Source organism: Ylistrum balloti, unplaced genomic scaffold (genome assembly GCF_031769215.1).
Source record: "Ylistrum balloti isolate Yb309-2 unplaced genomic scaffold, AGI_CSIRO_Ybal_v1 Utg370902, whole genome shotgun sequence".
Classification (NCBI taxonomy): domain Eukaryota; kingdom Metazoa; phylum Mollusca; class Bivalvia; order Pectinida; family Pectinidae; genus Ylistrum; species Ylistrum balloti.
Genome location: NW_026782512.1, coordinates 529,920 through 552,638, shown reverse-complemented (window position 1 = coordinate 552,638; position 22,719 = coordinate 529,920). Strand labels below are relative to the sequence as shown.

Genomic DNA, 22,719 nt, shown 5'->3' with positions numbered 1-22,719 from the left:
AGGTCAGAAACTATGGACAGGAAAGTACTGTTTTATCATGTCAATCAAAGGTCAGAAACTATGGACAGGAAAGTACTGTTTTATCATGTCAATCAAAGGTCAGAAACTATGGACAGGAAAGTACTGTTTTATCATGTCAATCAAAGGTCAGAAACTATGGACAGGAAAGTACTGCTTTATAATGTCAATCAAAGGTCAGAAACTATGGACAGGAAAGTACTGCTCTAATATGTCAATCAAAGGTCAGAAACTATGGACAGGAAAGTACTGTTTTATCATGTCAATCAAAGGTCAGAAACTATGGACAGGAAAGTACTGTTTTATCATGTCAATCAAAGGTCAGAAACTATGGAAAAAGGTCAGAAACTATGGACATGAAAGTACTGTTTTATCATGTCAATCAAAGGTCAGAAACTATGGACAGGAAAGTACTGTTTTATCATGTCAATCAAAGGTCAGAAACTATGGACAGGAAAGTACTGTTTTATATGTCAGGTCAGAAACTATGGACAGGAAAGTACTGTTTTATCATGTCAATCAAAGGTCAGAAACTATGGACAGGAAAGTACTGTTTTATCATGTCATGTCAATCAAAGTACTGTCAATCAAAGGTCAGAAACTATGGACAGGAAAGTACTGCTCTAATATGTCAATCAAAGGTCAGAAACTATGGACAGGAAAGTACTGTTTTATCATGTCAATCAAAGGTCAGAAACTATGGACAGGAAAGTACTGTTTTATCATGTCAATCAAAGGTCAGAAACTATGGACAGGAAAGTACTGTTTTATCATGTCAATCAAAGGTCAGAAACTATGGACAGGAAAGTACTGTTTTATCATGTCAATCAAAGGTCAGAAACTATGGACAGGAAAGTACTGCTCTAATATGTCAATCAAAGGTCAGAAACTATGGACAGGAAAGTACTGTTTTATCATGTCAATCAAAGGTCAGAAACTATGGACAGGAAAGTACTGTTTTACTATGGACAGGAAAGTACTGTTTTATATGTCAATCAAAGGTCAGAAACTATGGACAGGAAAGTACTGCTCTAATATGTCAATCAAAGGTCAGAAACTATGGACAGGAAAGTACTGTTTTATCATGTCAATCAAAGGTCAGAAACTATGGACAGGAAAGTACTGTTCAAAGGTAGAAACTATGTCTGTTTTAATGTCAAAAAGGTCAGAAACTATGGACAGGAAAGTACTGTTTTATCATGTCAATCAAAGGTCAGAAACTATGGACAGGAAAGTACTGATTTATCATGTCAATCAAAGGTCAGAAACTATGGACAAAGGAAAACTATGTACTGTTTTATATGTCAATCAAAGGTCAGAAACTATGGACAGGAAAGTACTGTTTTATCATGTCAATCAAAGGTCAGAAACTATGGACAGGAAAGTACTGTTTTATCATGTCAATCAAAGGTCAGAAACTATGGACAGGAAAGTACTGCTCTAATATGTCAATCAAAGGTCAGAAACTATGGACAGGAAAGTACTGTTTTATCATGTCAATCAAAGGTCAGAAACTATGGACAGGAAAGTACTGTTTTATCATGTCAATCAAAGGTCAGAAACTATGGACAGGAAAGTACTGTTTTATCATGTCAATCAAAGGTCAGAAACTATGGACAGGAAAGTACTGTTTTATGTCAATCAAAGGTCAGAAACTATGGACAGGAAAGTACTGTTTTATCATGTCAATCAAAGGTCAGAAACTATGGACAGGAAAGTACTGTTTTATCATGTCAATCAAAGGTCAGAAACTATGGACATGAAAGTACTGTTTTATCATGTCAATCAAAGGTCAGAAACTATGGACAGGAAAGTACTGTTTTATCATGTCAATCAAAGGTCAGAAACTATGGACAGGAAAGTACTGTTTTATCATGTCAATCAAAGGTCAGAAACTATGGACAGGAAAGTACTGTTTTATCATGTCAATCAAAGGTCAGAAACTATGGACAGGAAAGTACTGTTTTATCATGTCAATCAAAGGTCAGAAACTATGGACAGGAAAGTACTGTTTTATCATGTCAATCAAAGGTCAGAAACTATGGACAGGAAAGTACTGTTTTATCATGTCAATCAAAGGTCAGAAACTATGGACAGGAAAGTACTGTTTTATCATGTCAATCAAAGGTCAGAAACTATGGACAGGAAAGTACTGTTTTATAATGTCAATCAAAGGTCAGAAACTATGGACAGGAAAGTACTGCTCTAATATGTCAATCAAAGGTCAGAAACTATGGACAGGAAAGTACTGTTAAATATGTCAATCAAAGGTCAGAAACTATGGACAGGAAAGTACTGTTTTATCATGTCAATCAAAGGTCAGAAACTATGGACAGGAAAGTACTGATATATGATGTCAATCAAAGGTCAGAAACTATGGACAGGAAAGTACTGATGTATCATGTCAATCAAAGGTCAGAAACTATGGACAGGAAAGTACTGTTTTATCATGTCAATCAAAGGTCAGAAACTATGGACAGGAAAGTACTGTTTTATCATGTCAATCAAAGGTCAGAAACTATGGACAGGAAAGTACTGTTTTATCATGTCAATCAAAGGTCAGAAACTATGGACAGGAAAGTACTGCTCTAATATGTCAATCAAAGGTCAGAAACTATGGACAGGAAAGTACTGTTTTATCATGTCAATCAAAGGTCAGAAACTATGGACAGGAAAGTACTGCTCTAATATGTCAATCAAAGGTCAGAAACTATGGACAGGAAAGTACTGTTTTATCATGTCAATCAAAGGTCAGAAACTATGGACAGGAAAGTACTGTTTTATCATGTCAATCAAAGGTCAGAAACTATGGACATACTGTTTTATCATGTCAATCAAAGGTCAGAAACTATGGACAGGAAAGTACTGCTCTAATATGTCAATCAAAGGTCAGAAACTATGGACAGGAAAGTACTGCTCTAATATGTCAATCAAAGGTCAGAAACTATGGACAGGAAAGTACTGCTCTAATATGTCAATCAAAGGTCAGAAACTATGGACAGGAAAGTACTGCTCTAATATGTCAATCAAAGGTCAGAAACTATGGACAGGAAAGTACTGCTCTAATATGTCAATCAAAGGTCAGAAACTATGGACAGGAAAGTACTGTTTTATCATGTCAATCAAAGGTCAGAAACTATGGACAGGAAAGTACTGTTTTATCATGTCAATCAAAGGTCAGAAACTATGGACAGGAAAGTACTGTTTTATCATGTCAATCAAAGGTCAGAAACTATGGACAGGAAAGTACTGCTCTAATATGTCAATCAAAGGTCAGAAACTATGGACAGGAAAGTACTGCTCTAATATGTCAATCAAAGGTCAGAAACTATGGACAGGAAAGTACGGCTTTATCATAAAGCCATCAGGCTGAATCCTCGGAGTTTCAGCTGTACATACAATCTTCATCGAACTTGAACTGACTGTCAGTTGTTGTCAGTCATATCCCTAGATCTAGACTCTCACACAAGTAGGACTGACCATATGTTCACATATCCATCAACACCAACATTGACTAAGTAGTGACCAATGGACAACACATCTGTATCTGGTGCCAGGTCATTAGGAAACATTTCCTACTGGGTCAGAACAATAGCCTGCCTGCATCAAACTATTTATTGACCCCATATGTGAAACCATCAATACAAAACTATATATATAATAGCCACAGATACCCAGCCACAGATACAGACTGTCCTCAGAATCTGGTTTAACATGCATTATAGTTATCACTATATAAATACAATGCTGAATGAAACAGTGAGTCATATATAAAAACAAAATGAAGGTTTCTCTTGTCCTAGACTGGTATATCCATGCTTTTATGATATTCATCCATGCCTTCAACCCACTTTGCTGACAAGACAGGGTGATCTCATCCCTTCAGAAATGATTCTTAAAGTTGGTAATTTAAATCTTATCACATTGTTTTCACAATAACAAAATATATATTTATTGTAGGCTCTGCCTGTCCTCGTAAATCATTTAAAAGATTAATGTTGCAGAGCAAATACATTACTCACAAGAGTAATTATCTACGTATTCATTACCTTGTCAAACTAATTGGCTATTTGTAAAAAAATCTTGCCAATAATTGTTGCTATTCTCTATGTACCTTAGTACAATGTGTTGGGCTTATTGTCATACAACACTATTCTGTATGTACCTTGGTACTGTGTGTTAGGTCTAAAGTCATACAACACTATTCTGTATCAAGCTTGGTACTGTGTGTTAGGTCTACTGTCATACAATAACACTATTCTGTATGAAGCTTGGTACTGTGTGTTAGGTCTACCATCATAAAATAACACTATTCTGTATGAAGCTTGGTATTGTGTGTTAGGTCTACTGTCATACAATAACACCATTCTCTACATACCTTGGTACTATGTGTTGGGCTTATTGTCATAAGAGAGTCTCAGACTCCTCTGCTGCTATTCGACTTGGTATTGAACTGTCTTGCGAATCAAGATCATCATCATCAAAGTCTGTTTGTGCGACTCCATGTCGCTTGATAACATAAGGGCTTGGATACCTTTCTTGTTTTGTTGACCCTAACGACGTATTCTCATCGTCTTCAATATATGTATTTTCCTGCACTGTTTCACCCATATCGGCGAGCTCCTTGGCACTACACTGCGGCGTATCTACCGCCATTGTGTTGTGGAATCGTGAAAAGTCAATCTGATATTGTCCGTTCTCCTTGCGGAATGTGACCAGACGCTCAAATCTGTGGCCCCAAAGGATCTCTCCAGGTAGATATGAGCTGCGAGCTTGTGTTGTCATACCAGTAGACTCCACAATCCCTTCTAGGATGATTATCAGCTCAAATTGTTCCCGGTGAAGATCGTCCGGAGACATTTCCCAGAAGGGACTGTCCTCATCAATTTTGTGGACTATGATAACAGGCCAGACCAAAAAGAGACGGTCTTGTCCATCCTCATAGCCAAGGTCCACATCATATTGATACAAGGGTAGAATTTCACCCTCCTTTGTGATTTTCTTTTTTATCACAACTGCGCGCACATGTGCCTCCACAATGTGTGACTTGCGCATGTCACCCACACGGAATAACAAACACATCTCTCCATCCTGTTTACATATACAGGCATTTTTACTGAACATAAGGGTTTCAGCTCTCTTTTTAGGTCTAGAGAGTTTAGCAAAAACTATACCAGTCATCATAGCCTGACAAATCACACCAAAACATGACTGAATCATCATTACTGTGATAGCCTCGGGGCATTCTTCTGTTGTGTGTCGTGATCCATACCCGATGGTGTGCTGCGTCTCTATAGAGAACAAAAGTGCCGATGTGAAGGAGCGCATTTCCCTGACACAAGGCACCCATTTATCACTGTTCATGTTGTCAGGGTCAAGGTCACCATGTGAAAAACATATCAGCCACCATATAACTGCAAATATAAGCCAACTCAGGATAAATGCCATAGCAAATAATAATAAATTATACCTCCATTTGATGTCAACTAATGTTGTGAAAATATCAGCAAGAAAACGTCGTCGCCTTTTTCTTATATTTGTTTGTGTAATGTTAACTTCTCCATTTTTGTACACTAGTCGTCGGCGCATACGTTTACTAAAGTGTCTATCTGCACGCCTGTGTAATACAGGCCCATTACTTTGGGGTGCACTTCGTGCCAGGAATTCTGTAAAAGACTCCTGCGAGCCTATCTTAGGGTCATGTTTGCCATTGTCCAGAATATCTGGCTCCCCAGATTGGAGACCACTTGCTGGGGGGCCCACCATTGGCCCATACGCTGTGTCCATGACCACTGTCTGCATCAGTTTGAGTATTGTGGCCAGAGCTTTAGCAATGCCAAAGTCCTTGGTTCCCACCGACTTCTCCACCTTGGAGGGTAGGATGGCAACGTGGCAAACTGTTCCTATGGCGATGATTTGGACAGATGGTCATACATGTCACTGAGTATTCAGAACTGCAAGAGAAGAAAAAAAATTAAGTAATAATTACACATTTTTGACAGATTTTAATATTTTTACATGTACATGACATCTGCTTTTAAAATGGAGCCCATATATACCACATATATCATCTCCCCTTTTTTAGAACGTATTGGCCAATCTAGTCAGATACAAAGCATTCAACCCATCCCTTAGGACCTGTCAATATACATACAAATAGATTATCTTCCAATTATTTTCATGTCATGCTATTTACATGCTTTAATGACCATTATTCATAACGAACTTAAACAACTACCAAAGACATCTCCGTGACTGGAATTTATCATTCACTTGTGAATAGACATGTTTTCATTCTGTTGCTATTCCATCATGCTTGTCACAAAACGATGACATCAATACTGGCCCTGTCCACATAACACTGCATCAGCAGTCTGCATCTGCAGCAGTACTGTAGTAGGCAATCAGCAGAGTTACTGGTGAAATCACCCAGCGACAGACTGTCACAACAAACTACTAATACCTATTGTGTAAAACCACCCAGCAAGACAGATGCTCAATAGACCACTACTTCCTATTGTGTGAAACCACCCAGCGACACAGACTGTCACAACCAACCACTACTTCCTAATGAACATTACAACAGGATCTACTTATTGGAATTCTGACATTTTCATCGCTCCGTAAGTCTGACTACATGGTATCATCGACAACCTGTGCACCAGAGGAGTTATTTACCAGTGTGAAAACACATCTTGCACTGCACTTTACACGAGCTTTACTACATGTGTAGTATGTATAGCAGGTCTTTCAAGCTAGGTCATTGGTTGATTCCTCATGATAGCTACTTACCTGCAGGAATTATCCACATCTGACACACATAACAATATCTGATGGTAACCTTCTCCCTGATTAATCCTACCATCAGACATAATCTCACATATGAGACAGAATATTGACAGATCATGACAATTAGAACTTGAAAGATCTCTTATTTCCAGATATTGTAATGCAGTTTGATATCGGTCAATAAATCGCCTGGTAACTACTACGCACAATTACTTAATCTTAGGGATGGTTAAGAGTCTTGAACGTAAACATATACCTGGTATATATATCTTGCCCCTAGTTTGTACAGGGTATGACCCAATGAACAACGTCACAGTGGGCTTTGTTTATGAAATGCTGCAGTTATTTTATGATAAAAAAAAATCTTGTTTTTCTTGTATAATGTGATTCACACTGATTTCTGCACTGATGTGCCCCATATCTTGATAGGCACATACAGCCACACACAGAAACATAAAGACAAAATACAGACATGGAAAACTCATTAGTTCTGGCTTCAGCTCAAACTATAAACTGCTAAAACCTGTATCCCCAAATCCCGGCCCCCTGGGGTATAGTGATGTGGAGCTGGTGGCTACACCTCTCTCATCCTACATCCTTACTTCATAAGAACATGGTAACAACACGAGATTCTACACCAATGTACTGTCTCGCTTCCTGTCTGTAGATACTGGTAGTAATAGTAAATGGGAGGCTGGACTGTTTACAGAGTCAGACCCAGACTCAGTGAAGAGTGTAATCTTTTAATCCAGTAGAGATCTACAGAAGATGACAGTGATGAGTGTAGGAGGAGGTCTGTTCAGATTGTTTATCTCTCACTCTATATTATATAACCAATTTCTATAACCCTTCATTCAATCTTTATAGTCAAGCCCATTAACTGGTATCCTAGTTAGACCCAGAGCTTTTATAGGTATTTACTTAAACAAACCCAAATACTACAACCACTTTCCACAACCACTACATATCACAAATTTGCCACAACCATCCAGAATCAATCCTGAAACTAAATCATCCACACATACAACTCCTTATTAGAATCATCATTTCTGGACAGAATACACTATCCTATTAATTTGCTTTCTTTTAAATTCATCAGTGCCTATAACGTTGATGTATCAGTCCGTTACACGTGAAGATCACTTTAATGCTGTGCGTCATTTCATTTAAGATCGACCCGTAAAATGGATATACTGTGTGACATGAAGGATCAATTTCCTGTTCATTTCAACTTAAAGTTATGTTGTTTTTTTTTCAGGAATGAAATTGTTTTGTTTAAAGATAAAAATGCATCTTTTCATTTAAACTTGCATTTTGGTATTTGTTGTGTTTGTTTAGGTAGAAGTATCGTGTCATCAACTATATATAGCCATGAACATGAAAACATCAATATAACCCAGCACGCATGATTTGAAGTCTCAATGTATCAAAGCTTTTTTCGTAGTCCCTTGAACTTCAAAACATCGAAGTTTGAATGTAACATTCTCTAGCTCAACCATCCACACACCAAACTCATTAATTAACTCACTAGCTCATCTGTCCACACACCAAACTCATCAATTAAAACACTATGATTTCCTACCTCAACCATCCACACATCAAACTCATCACACCATTCCTTGGCTCAACCATCCACACACCAAACTCAACATACCATTCCTTGGCTCAACCATCCACACACCAAACTCAACATACCATTCCTTGGCTCATACACCAAACATCCACACACCAAACTCAACCCATTCCTTGGCTCAACCATCCACACACCAAACTCATCAACACTATGATTTCCTACAAACTCATCACACCATTCCTTGGCTCAACCATCCACACACCAAACTCAACATACCATTCCTTGGCTCAACCATCCACACACCAAACTCAACATACCATTCCTTGGCTCAACCATCCACACACCAAACTCAACATACCATTCCTTGGCTCAACCATCCACACACCAAACTCAACATACCATTCCTTGGCTCAACCATCCACACACCAAACCATCCTAAGACTGAACCATTCATTGAAATCATGCCTTAACAAAGGAGGAATCAATCGCTTATACTAATACTTATATACTTGTACTCTAACACCCCTTCATACCAGATTTACTCTCTGCTCTCAAATGTTGATTTTGTCTTTGAACAGTCACAGTCACCAATGACAAACGATAATAATCAACTTGTTTTCTCCTGATCAGGTATTTTTCAATAATATGCTTCTTTACAATTAATTTTGTTGACATTAATTGACCCCAACTCATCTTTGTTTGTTGATATTAGATATTTTCACTTAATCAAGTACAATAAGATGTTGGCATGTTTTTAATTTTTTTTTCAAAGAATCTTGTGCAGATTTCCTTCTTTCAGATAATTTTATTCAATGAACAGCTGAACAAAACAAGTGTTTCTGACTGTTGCCACGTGCAGCCACTTTTAAGTAGTGTATATATACCAAAAGTCTGAGGATAAAGACCTATGGATGTAGGTTATTCAAAATGCAAGCTTGCATCGCAGGATTTTCCTTACACTAAAGCACATTCCCATCCCCTTCCCCCAACTAAAACCTTGCCAATCACAATTGTCTTCAACTGAAAATATTTGATCACTAAAATCAATTTGATCTATCATTAAACATGATGGGATAACCTTGTCATGTTGAATGAATCAATCCCCTATCAGGCCAGACCTGGTGTTACTGAGTACCAGCTCAATGTCAGCAATATATACCAGGTTTGATTAGCTTTTTTACTGATGAAGGTAGTCATCAGGAAACAGCACAGGGGTCGAACACATGATCAATTAATACCTGGATACATCTAATAAATTCTCAAAGCCTGCTATAATATGAATTTTATTAACAAAATATCTATAGCCTACCATAGTGAACATCCAACCTACAACCTGCAATTTTCTACTGTCTACAGTATGCCTTCAACCTATAACATGTCTACATCCTACAATATGCCTACAACCTTTAACATGTCTACAGCCTACAACTTCCTTCATGATTCCTTCAACCTATACCAAGTCTACATCATACAACTTGCCTACAACCTATACCATGTCTACGTCCTACAATATGCCTACAACATATACCATGTCTACATCCTACAACTTGCCTACAACTTATAACATGTCTACATCCTACAATATGCCTACAACCTATAACATGTCTACAGCCTACAATATGCCTACAACTTATAACATGTCTACATCCTATAATATGCCTACAACATGTACCATGTCTACATCCTACAATATGCCTTCATGATTCCTTCAACATGTACCATGTCTACATCCTACAATATGCCTTCAACCTTTTACATGTCTACAGCCTACAACTTCCTTCATGATTCCTTCAACCTATAACATGTCTACAGCCTACAATATGCCTTCAACCTTTTACATGTCTACAGCCTACAACTTCCTTCATGATTCCTTCAACCTATAACATGTCTACAGCCTACAACATGCCTACAAACTATACCAAGTCTACAGCCTACAAATACATGCCTTCAACCAACAACATGTCTATAGTCAACAACAACATGCCTACAACCTATATCATGTATACAGCCAACAACATGTTCACAACCTACAACCTCTCTACAACTTACATTATGTGAACACCTACAACATGTCTATGTACAGCCTTTAAAATGCCTACAACATGTCTACAGCCTACAACACATCTACAGCCTACAACACGTCTACAGCCTACAACATGTCTACAGCCTACATGTCCACAACCTCTCTACAACCTACATTATGTGAACACCTACAACATGTCTATGTACAGCCTTTAAAATGCCTACAACATGTCTACAGCCTACAACATGTCTACAGCCTACATCATGTCTACAGCCTACAACACGTCTACAGCCTACATGTCCACAAGCTCTTTACAACCTACATTATGTGAACACTCTACAACATGTCTTCAGCCTCCAACATGTCTACAGCCTACAACACGTCTACAGCCTACATGTCCACAACCTCTCTACAACCTACATTATGTGAACATTCTACAACATGTCTTCAGCCTCCAACATGTCTACAGCCTACATCATGTCTACAGCCTACAACACGTCTACAGCCTACATGTCCACAACCTCTCTACAACCTACATTATGTGAACACTCTACAACATGTCTTCAGCCTACATGTCTACAGCCTACATGTCCACAACCTGACAATATGTGAACAGCGTACAGTCTAAGTGTAGAACCTACAATATTTTCCTGCTGCCCTAGTATATACAGCAAATCAAGAAATATCATAATTTTTAAATTTCATTAATAATATATATCATACAGAACAGTTTGAGGTTTAATTCACATTCAACTTTTTTCGCATCATCAAACTAAGTCCACATTTGTTAGGTAAAACATGTCCAAATAAAACGTACCAATGACCCTGCTATTAAACTCACACCCAACAGTCCCTTATAAACCCTTTATACATGTTAGCATATAAACAAGGCCTTTCATACATCATAATCTACATGATTAGATGTCGATAGTAAGTTTGACAAAAATCCAACATTCAGATTGTGACAAAGGTTTATCAGACATAAAGTTTTTTGAGGATTGATCAGAGCTCTGATCATCAATAGTGAAAGGCCAGACATGGGAAGTACATGTGCTGGAGAAGTCTTATCACAAAACATGACAACAGCCAGCATTTGAACTGGTAACCTCAATCAATGATGTATTACACTTCACAAACAACTACCTTCCTCATAATTCACTTCGTTTAACTTTCACCTCACTTTAGAATGTTCCAGCCAAATATTTAAAGTTTAAAATACAACAGTACCTATCTTCTTTACCAATAAAATCCCCTACAGTGTATTACAGTTATAAAACTATCTTGGTGTCCATTTACTCATCAGCGCCACCTGGTGTTGTTCTGATAATAGATAGGTGATGCCACCTACCAAAAGTCATGTTTGGGTCATATATCAAAGGAAACCTTTAGCCTCTCTCCATTCTTCATTTGGAAACAATTCTCACATCACTGGTGGCCTTGAAACAAAAGGAAATAAGTCCATCCTTCATCTAATTTTATGGAAGTTAGCAAACTGTTGGTGGGCTAGCACTAATCCAATTGAGTAGAACTTGTTCAAAGAAACACTTAATGACTTATCAATTCACAAACGAAAAAAAACTGGTGACCTTTTCTTCAAAGGCTAATGAAAGGTTTACAGGATGATTCTGTATTATCTCTTGAGATGAAGTGTGATTATATATACCATGTCCTGCTCTGGTCTAAAAGCAGCTTTCCTGATAATTTGGGTACAATTACCCAATAGATGGATCACATCACCATGAATACACCACCAACATGTAAGGAACTCCAAGATCATCAACTCACTACAAAATCTGATTCAATTAGACTTTTATCTGAACTGTTCAACTTGCAGATTATTGTACAAGAATCATATTTATGTAGTGACAACAGACAAAGTCTTAGATAGGTCTGATTTCAATAAGTACTGCAGTTGTATCAGCATGATGAAATAATACAGAGGATACATCTCGTATTACAAGGAAGTTTATCCAACATATAGCTACACGTACCAAAGGTACTTAAAAAAATACATTCCTTTCACAGCACAGCTGACAAGTAGGTTCCTGTTGGCAAATGGTTGCGGATATTGTTAATACATGTATAGCACAACATTTATCTATCTCTGTTTTTTTCTGTCTGTCAGTTGAACAAGTGAGAGCATGTTTCTACCCATTCAACCAGTCTCCATCCTTCCATCTTTAATCCCGGATACAGGTAAGGTAGGGCTTTCTGATACTTCAAACTTTTAAAATTCAACTTTATCTAGTTTATAGCATTTGCAAGACATTTATTCCAATTTATATTAATCATTTTTGTTGGCTCCAAAGTAAGCATATGAGGGGTATCACTGTGGGAGTAAATAAGAGTACCTTGGCAGAGAGATTGGGAAGGTGATCTTGTTCCAATACCTTTTCACATCTGTTCCAGGAATCAAACCCTTGACCCCACGATGAAAGACGGGTGTTTATACATCTATCCCTATAATGTTCAAATCTTTACACCCTTCTTTCATTCACTACTCCTATTTTGTCCTCCATATTATAATCCACAGAATCCTCGAATGCTCTACACTGTTTTGAAAATTATTTTTGCCTTTTCCCATGAACTATATACCCTAACGTTCATCCAAAGATGACACTATTATCCCATGATGTCCATACAGGATCCATGTCATACCTCAGATGGCCAATAACCTCCTCCAACTCACATCAACACCATACCCTTCCTTAAAACTCTTAAAACTAGACCCCCAATCCATGAAGATCAATTTTATTCTTTACTATACCAGACCCCTTACTTAATCATAAATATCTACTATATCAAGATCTTCTCTACATTTCACACAATCTTTCCCAGCCTCTCCTTCACAGACTACACCCCCTCCCCCCACACTTTACTATATCCTCTTATCCTTTCACACTCTACTAGACCCAAAGTGTACTTCAGCTCTCTTCCATTCTTCCAACAACCCTCCATCTCCTCATCAACCTTCCACCCTTTTTGACAGATTTCTGGTTTTTTTCTCTTCCCAGCAGGACTCCCCACATTAAATCCAAACCACTGCCTTGATCTGTTGACCTTGTTTTCCAGCCTACATCCTGTCCATTCTGCCTGCTACAAACTTTCTCCCTATAACTTGGGGTAGTAGATGTAAATCACACAGTTGTAGAGATGTAGGCATACTTTATCACCTCTTAAGCTGATATTTCTCACCACAAGGAAACCAATTTGTCACACTCGGTAAAGTACAATCTCATCTGTGAACCATTTTACATGTATGTAGGCTCTGCTGCCATGTAGTATCACTTGAGTTATGTTTACAAATTGTGCATGTAGTCTCATTCAACAGAAAAAAAAATCCTCATCATTTTACTGCAGATTGTTGTCCTCATAAAGTCGTCAGATATAGATATATTTTGATACCTTAACACACAAATATATCGTAATGTCTGTTGGCTTAGATTTATTCTCATCCCATAAAATTTGTACATATGGTAATAATGTCTTCGGGTTTAGAGATATTCATAACATTCAGACATATGGTAATGTCTTATGACTTTCATACATTTTGACCCCTTAACACTTATATATATCCTTATATTTAAGACCTAAGATATATTCTGACCCCAATAAGGACACAAGGTGATTGGGTGGCACATAAACAACACACTCACCTTTCATCTAAACATCTGGGGTCTGATTCTCAAAACCACCGTGAAAAGGTATGGGGTCACCTGCCCAATCATCTGGGGTTTCCCCAAGTACTCCAGTTTCCTCTCCTAGTAAAACCCTTCATGCCCCTCCATCCATGCCAACAAGCATGATTTATATAAGTTGGAAAAACTTGTTTCACAATTGTTGTAAAATAAATAAAGTTAATTTTAAAAAAAGGACAAATTTTGAGAACATATATGATTATATTTCTTGGTAAAAAGTGCTGAAGTTGCGCCAGAAGGATCAATAGATTCCTTTTTATAGCAGTGTGATACATAATTTAAAACTCAGACAAATTTTATCTTACACTTATTGACATTACCATCAGATCTATGATTTATTTTCTCCTATACACCTGATAGGAGAAATTTCTGTAAGCTATTTGTATATCATTTTTTGAGGAGGTAGCTGAAATTATACACAAATATGTAGGTTTTTTTAGCAGCTGAGAACAAATTAGATTTAGTAAGAAGAGATCACTGAGTGTTCTATGTTTATCATTAGAATGTATTTATTCTGAGATGTGTTGATGCTGTGAGTTTACCTCTCATGCATGGTTAGTTTTACAATGTAACAAATTGAAATCTCTAAATAATTTATAACAAAAACATAAATATTTTATTGGTAGATAAACAAAACAATATCAGAATATATTCCCTAGTTTTTTCATTACAAACTTTTTTCCTTTAACTGAATTTTCATTTGACAGATTTTTTGTGATATTACTAGCAAAGTACCTGATGTAGTGAAGAAGTGACCCTTCTCGTTGAAGATGTAGAGTTAATCAGTTATGATGTGTGGCTAGACTGATGATCAGTTCATCAGACTTACCTTAACGAGGTAATAATTCAGAATGTCTGGATTTCCACCCACTCCTATCATCATCTACACATTACAGGTAATGTAGGTAAAGAATTTTGTAAAGATAAAAAGTTACAAATTACTTCAGGATATTTTCTCCCTTTCTGATGACAAACCCACACCAGCTACTCATTGAAACAATTTTTCTGTCCATATAATCTGTTCCAACTAAGATGTAGGCTGCAGGTGCTCATATAAGTAAGATAAGGACTTGGATTATAAGACAAAAAGATTAGAAATATAAAAAGCATTAAGATCAGGACCAGTGAGGTAAGGATTAGTAAAATTAGGACCTGGACTACAGGACCAAAGAATAAGACCAGAAAATTTAAGGACCATTAAGGTTTAAACTAGAGAAATAGGATGGGTAAGATTAAGACCTGGAGTAAAGGACCAAAGGACAAGACCAGGTAATGTGAGGACCACTAAGATTAAGACCACGAGATAAGGATAACACCCAGACCAGAATCAGCAGAACAGGACCATTAGGGGGCCTAGGACCCAAGGAAAAGGACAAGAGAAGGCAGGATCAGCAGAACAGGACCATTAGGGGGCCTAGGACCCAAGGAAAAGGACAAGAGAAGACAGGATCAGCAGAACTGGACCATTAGGGGGCCTAGGACCCAAGGAAAAGGACAAGTAAGAGAAGGCAGGATCAGCAGGGCAGATAGGCACCAGTAAGTGTTATAGTAGTTACCAAGACTAGGAGAGTGTCGTTATTTTGTGCCCTAAGGTACATAAGCTAGCTGATCAGCTTCTGAAACAAAACAAAAGTTCCATGGACCACATTGTGTTGCTAAATCAACCCTCCATATCATAATATTGCTCCGTGCTCTTAGATACATGTATACATTTTAATTTGTGTGAAATATTTCATTTATTTTCTCTGCAAATTAATGTGAAAGTATATATTTTTCTTTATACTTTGGTGGTGTATACATCAAGTTCATATTGTAGTATTCACTACTGGAGTATTTCTGCTCCATATATACTGTTTGTAAACATTGGCAATCAACCATTTACTATTGTTTCAGATATTTTTCAGACTAGATTAGATTTTATGTCATCCAATACACAGAGGATCTGTTCAATGACAGGAAGACAACTGGGTAACCAACAGGAATATCGTTCACTCACCTGTAGTACGAGTATGCCCTGGCCCTCACCACACTCATATATCACAGGACCTGAATCAGTTTGTCCTTACACAATATACATATGATTAGTGTCAGTTATTCCCCTTTGAAGCATTATTTAATTATTTAGAACTATCTAAGCGTGTAATCTGATGTGCCTTTAATCATGTCAATTAATACACTTAAACAAACTTCATAGATGATTCATAAAAGATTAAGAATATACACCACATCTGGAGTGGAACATTGAAAAGGAGATCTTTGTCATTTTAAGGCACACCACATCTGGAGTGGAACATTGAAAAGGAGATCTTTGTCATTTTAAGGCACACCACATCTGGAGTGGAACATTGAAAAGGAGATCTTTGTCATTTTAAGACACACCACATCTGGAGTGGAACATTGAAAAGGAGATCTTTGTCATTTTAAGACACACCACATCTGGAGTGGAACATTGAAAAGGAGATCTTTGTCATTTTAAGGCACACCACATCTGGAGTGGAACATTGAAAAGGAGATCTTTGTCATTTTAAGACACACCACATCTGGAGTGGAACATTGAAAAGGAGATCTTTGTCATTTTAAGACACACCACATCTGGAGTGGAACATTGAAAAGGAGATCTTCGTCATTTTAAGGCACACCACATCTGGAGTGGAACATTGAAAAGGAGATCTTTGTCATTTTAAGGCACACCACATCTGGAGTGGAGCATTGAAAAGGAGATCTTTGTCATTTTAAGACACACCACATCTGGAGTGGAACATTGAAAAGGAGATCTTTGTCATTTTAAGGCACACCACATCTGGAGTGGAACATTGAAAAGGAGATCTTTGTCATTTTAAGACACACCACATCTGGAGTGGAACATTGAAAAGGAGATCTTTGTCATTTTAAGACACACCACATCTGGAGTGGAACATTGAAAAGGAGATCTTCGTCATTTTAAGGCACACCACATCTGGAGTGGAACATTGAAAAGGAGATCTTTGTCATTTTAAGGCACACCACATCTGGAGTGGAGCATTGAAAAGGAGATCTTCGTCATTTTAAGACACACCACATCTGGAGTGGAACATTGAAAAGGAGATCTTTGTCATTTTAAGGCACACCACATCTGGAGTGGAACATTGAAAAGGAGATCTTCGTCATTTTAAGACACACCACATCTGGAGTGGAACATTAGAAAGGAGATCTACGTCATAGGAGATACACGTCATAATGAGTGTGGAACTCTTTAGGAAAGGAGATAAGACATTGTGAGAGTGCATGGAACTCTATTGGAAAGGAAAAACACATTATAGTGAGAGTGAAACTCTTTAGGAAAAGAGATACACATCATAGTGAGTGTGGAACTCTTTTAGATAGGAGATGCATTTAAGTCACAGCTATAAGTTTGAGGTGTCCAACTCTTTTGAAAAGACAAATGCAAAGCACTGCTAAGTTTATAACTTACACTGATGCACAACATTATATTCACTTACCATAGGAATGAGATAGGGAACACCTGATAGAAAAGGGCAGACTTGACTCCTTTCTTACACCTCACTGGTCACACATGCTGCTAGTGTATTAGTAAGAGTTGTTATTGATATTTTGCATATCAGCAAAAACTATTTTGTTGAATGCAATTTGGTAGATATCAATGGTTTAACACATCCTATATAACCTCCTCTGAATTTGTTTCTGTTCTTCGTGGTTTTCCCAGAAGATGACCTTGAGTTGCCACTGGCGACTGTTGAATTTCAGACAAGGAAATGAAATAGACAAGTGACAGTATCCACGTGTACCTTCGATCCAACTCCTCCTCGCCCCTTTCCTTAGATTCTAAAATTACTTTTACCCCAGGTTGACAAAACTCCCATGCCCTAGCTAACTTGCAAAACAGAATTTACATTGTTTTTAAGAAAATTATTTTAAGTGTAATTGGTAAGCATTGAAGCATGATGATAAAGCTGTAATGTTGAAAATTTGGAGGATGTTAACATGCTGTGTCGACCTATATACACAGAATATTTCACAAACACAGTGTGAAAAAAACATGCCTACGTCATTTCATGCTTTATGATATAACACATAAACCATATGTGTATCTGCATCCTCTTGCATAAGTGTGATTTCATCTGTAAATGATAAACGCTGCCCTGCATGAAGTTTCATGACCTATTGTTTTGTTGTATTAGTGTATTGTAAGCCAAAAAGAAAATCAAAACTTTTTTCTAGAAAATAATTAGTCAGTTAAGGGATTACTTTATTTAATACAATACATTCTTGATGTTAAAGGAAGGGCTGAGGGATAGACCTATAGCACATGTTGCAATGAAAAAAACAATTTTTTGCCTGAAATTTCTGAACATGTATGATACTGCAGAAAATTAATTATGGCATATTAGTTGGTTACAATTGACCATTACTGCTGGCTCAGAAATTCTGATGACATGCGACAAGTCAGAAATTTGGAGTTGACATTAAGGTTAGTTTCAGTAGACAAATTACAACACACTGGTGCTGTATCATTCTTGAGGTAAAGCCAACATCTGGCCTTAGTTTCACGAATCTACTTCAACGTTAGTCAACTTCCTGAACTTAAAACTGCTCATAGGAAAGCATAACATAAGTTAAGGAAACTTCCTTAAATTTAATTGTTTTCTTACATTATGCTGTTCTATGTGAGTTAACATTTCCTTAAGTTAAGAAAGAATCCTGACCTGGGGCTTGAAATTATTCATGAGGTTACAGATTAATTGCAGATACAGTGTATACAGGAATGAAACTTAGTGAAATATAATCGAACATCACACAGTATTATTTAGTCATAGCAGCAATAAAGTAATTGTAAATATCACTGAATATTGGGTCTTTTTTCTTCGGTCATACTGCATCACAAGTTTAAAATGTTATTAAAATCTCTTCAAAAAGGTGCCTTGATCAATGTGTTACAGAGCCTCATGCAGAAGCATTATAATTAAGTGCACTCTTGGGACTAACAAAACATCACAATAATACGTGCATCCAATACAAGTTTAAAAAGAAATTTAGTAAGCTTCACAGTGCATTAACTTGTAAGTGTTACAACAGATTCAGTAATCGTTATTGAAGGCTGAACGCCCACAGATTATCATGGAGTAGCCAGCTTGTTGACTTGGTGTAAATATACTGAGGAACAGGACAAAATGCCAACCAAGTGAAGAGTTATCATACTGACAATGAGGCAACACAAAGAGACACCTATTAAATCTATAGCTGCAGACAGGACACCTGTGTACACAGCTGCTGCATTTTAGATAGAAGGAAAAAGTGGAGGGAGGAGGGGTCAAACACATGTTTTACTCCAACTCTTTAGGTTAATCCCTTGAGGGATAAGACTTTCTTTTTTTTGAATATTGACAAAAGTCATATGTTATACAGTATAATTTTATAACTTATCTAAATGTCAGCATATTTTGTTAAAAAAGTCAAACTTCCAAAGTGTGGCTTCTACGTTGATCACTCTGATTTTTTTCTGTTGTTTCCTGTGATAAAAGAGGTTTTGCAGTGTATGATATAGTTCCTGTCTGACGTACCACATATTCCTAAGTGGAAGTTCGTTTTGATGGAGAATTAAAGTGACGGTTGTAGATGGTATAAAACCAACATTTAATATAGAGCTGTAGTAATGACCTTAAAAATCGTACCAAGATTTTGTCAGTTATCTGATCAATTTGTCAAATCAATTACTAGATTGGTCTCTTATCTCTAGAATCTTGAATTTATCTCGATTCTTTATAAATTCAAGATTCAATCAGACTTATTCGTTTTTAAGCAGCAAGCATCTGTTAGCCAGACTTTGCATATTGAGCCTAAATGGAATTATGTAACAGAATAATTATTAACCTAGTCAAGCTTGTTTAAAAAATGACTTAATGAGTTAGCTATATCATTTTACATAGTGTTAACATGTCTGTGACCTACATACATACTACAAGACAATTAACCATCATCAACAGAAAATAACATTAGTGTATATGACTCCGATTAAGCTGGGATTACAAATTTTAATATATACTTTCTCACTCACTTTATACAATTGACAGTCACTCTGAAATCTTACCTCATTGTGTCGATCTGTGTGCCCATGTTGTATTGAAATGAGGTGTTCCTCTAACACAGGAAGTGACAGAGAGACTATGTGCGTATATATATATGTATATATATAAATATCCCACCTCACAGTACACACACTACATGTCCGAAAGTTTAAGGAAGTTCTTTAATCCACTGAACACTATTTCCCTTCATATAAGCAGGACATGTGCTCACAATAACTGCCTGTAAGTCAATGCACTAATCTGTCCCCCACAAAGCCTGTGTACCTTGCTGTATTTTGTCCCTACACGACCCAAACATACACTACATCCTACAACTCTGTACACATCTGGCCTATGATTTGTAATTAGTACCCGACAATGCCCAAGTCAAAAGGTATTGTATGACTCTAACAATGGTTTCAACATGTGTTTGTGGGCAGCGTGTGGATCTGGTTGTGATCAGGTTACACTAAAACTTGGTAAAATCAGTGAGATCTCCTATCCATGTCTCAGCTTGTTTCATAACCGGTTCAAAGCCATGGCCCCCTCCCCCATCATAATGCCTTGACCTTATTCTGCCACACAGGTAACAACATTATATATTATGTCCAAACATTAACCTACCTGTCGGAAAACCAATCAATTTCAATCAGTTAAACCTGATTAGTCTTTGATCTTGGTCTATATGATTGACATCACAGAAGTACATATATTACAGACGTCCACACTGCAGAGACAGGATGGATACACCCCTATACACAGATACAATAATTTATCCAGGCTAAATATAAATCAGAACGTCTGTTAATCTCACCGTCTTAATGCTCCATGACCATTTACATACACTAAACAGTTTTCCTTTACCTTGAAATGTTTTCGTCCGAGGATAAAAGACAGGAAAAACATGCCCAAACATTTAATTTTCATGCTAATAAAAAATCAAACAGCACATTTAAAAAATACAAAAAGTTGGAGTAACTTGTCTACCAGGTAAACATTTATCACAAACAGGCAAATACAGGTAAGATATCACCCCTTTAATACAGGAGTTTGGCAATAAGCCCATGTATGTTAATAACCCCACCTACTTCTATTGCAGTATTAGTAGAGATGACAACAAATTCTATATGACTAGTCTTTAGTAAGACCACCTCCCTACACTGGGTCAAAGTTTAATAAGATCCTATGTCAGCACCCTTGTAGGAACAATAGAGTTACTATACATGTCAGCCATTCTTTTTCCTTGGTCAGTCTCAAAATTGAACATAAACAACTTTGAGAAAAGTCCTTATTCTATAGAGAAGTCTCTAGTAAATAGTGATATATTTCAGGACGGACCAGGGACCCGAGTTGAAGGTCAAGTTCAGCAACCCACCAACTGATAATGATGGACTAAGTAAACGAGCAGTAAATTTTTATCAGCTGACAGAAACCATGTGTTTGTGATATCATTATGTGGTTTTCATTTACTTCAGAAGATGTTTTTTTATCTTTAGAAAAAACTAGAACCTTACCATTTTATTCTTCATTATACCATAAACACTGCAGTCCACAATGCTTTAATTATCAAGGATGGTGTAAGCACTTGTCCAGTTGTTCTAATGAGTATATTTTGACTACAGAAGAGTGATTATTATTGGCAACTAGATGTAATTGCTTGTGCCTATGAAATTAAAGTCACCCATTCAAACGGTCATTATGCATTGATTACTTGCAGCATTATTGCACAAAATCTCCAAATTTCAGCACATCAGCAGATAAGAAAATGTTTGCCTCCTGCAACCGAAACTATATACGAAAAAACAAGTGTTTCATTGACTGTGATTGCAACGTATACTTCTGTGATAGTGTTCTAGTGTTTCAAGTTATCTTAAGTACAAGGGGAATGGCCGAGGCTACCTGAATGGAAATAACTAAAAGAAAGTTACATTTTTACTGGTCAACCAAGAAACTGCATTCAAAATGATCTTCATTAAATATTTTCTAATGTTAATATGTTTTCTATAGGGCAATTTTTATAGTGTAAATCAAGAGCAATGACTATTTTAACACCACTGAAAACCAAAGACACATTCACAGGCTACTGGCTCCCAAAAATGTTTACAAAATAAAATCTGTTCAGTTTTTTGGAAGCAAAGTCAAAATCCTTTTTTTTCAATATGCCCTGCAGCCATGAGAGAGCACTATAGGTCAATTCAAATTATACTGATAAGGAAATTCAAATACCAGAGAGTTTGTTTATATATAACTGATATATTGATGACTGCCATAACTGAAATGGCCCACACATTTCAAATGTGCTCGATTCTGCAGCAGATTAACTTCAACATTTATATTCAACCTTAAGCAATGTTTTATTTTTTTGTAAATTTCATAAAGGAAAACCATCTGTATTCAATCTCTTAATCAATGTCTTAAGATAACAAATATTATAAACTTCCAATGTCAAGTGTATTTAAAGTTCAGTTTTCAATGATTAAGCAGTAGTTCTGATCATTTATGTCTAAAGTAATGAGAAAAGTTTAGCTGTTTTCCTCCTAAATTGTGGGACTTGAC

General features: G+C 36.9%; 1 protein-coding gene across 2 annotated transcripts in view; it reads right to left on the bottom strand.

The window, feature by feature from the left end:
• Positions 1–22,719, bottom strand: part of LOC132559384 (G protein-activated inward rectifier potassium channel 3-like) — a 52,178-nt gene that overhangs the window by 9,051 nt on the left and 20,408 nt on the right. Inside the window, exons 1-2 of one of the 2 annotated variants that reach the window (XM_060223994.1) lie at positions 20,187–20,240; positions 4,397–5,972 (exon numbers count right to left, since the gene is read on the bottom strand). In XM_060223994.1, the coding sequence (XP_060079977.1) occupies positions 4,423–5,820 (1,398 nt within the window). In that variant the 5' untranslated portion in view covers positions 5,821–5,972; positions 20,187–20,240 and the 3' untranslated portion in view covers positions 4,397–4,422. Of the gene's footprint in view, positions 1–4,396; positions 5,973–20,186; positions 20,241–22,719 lie in introns of those variants that run through there. The other variant, XM_060223995.1, reaches the window with a different exon arrangement.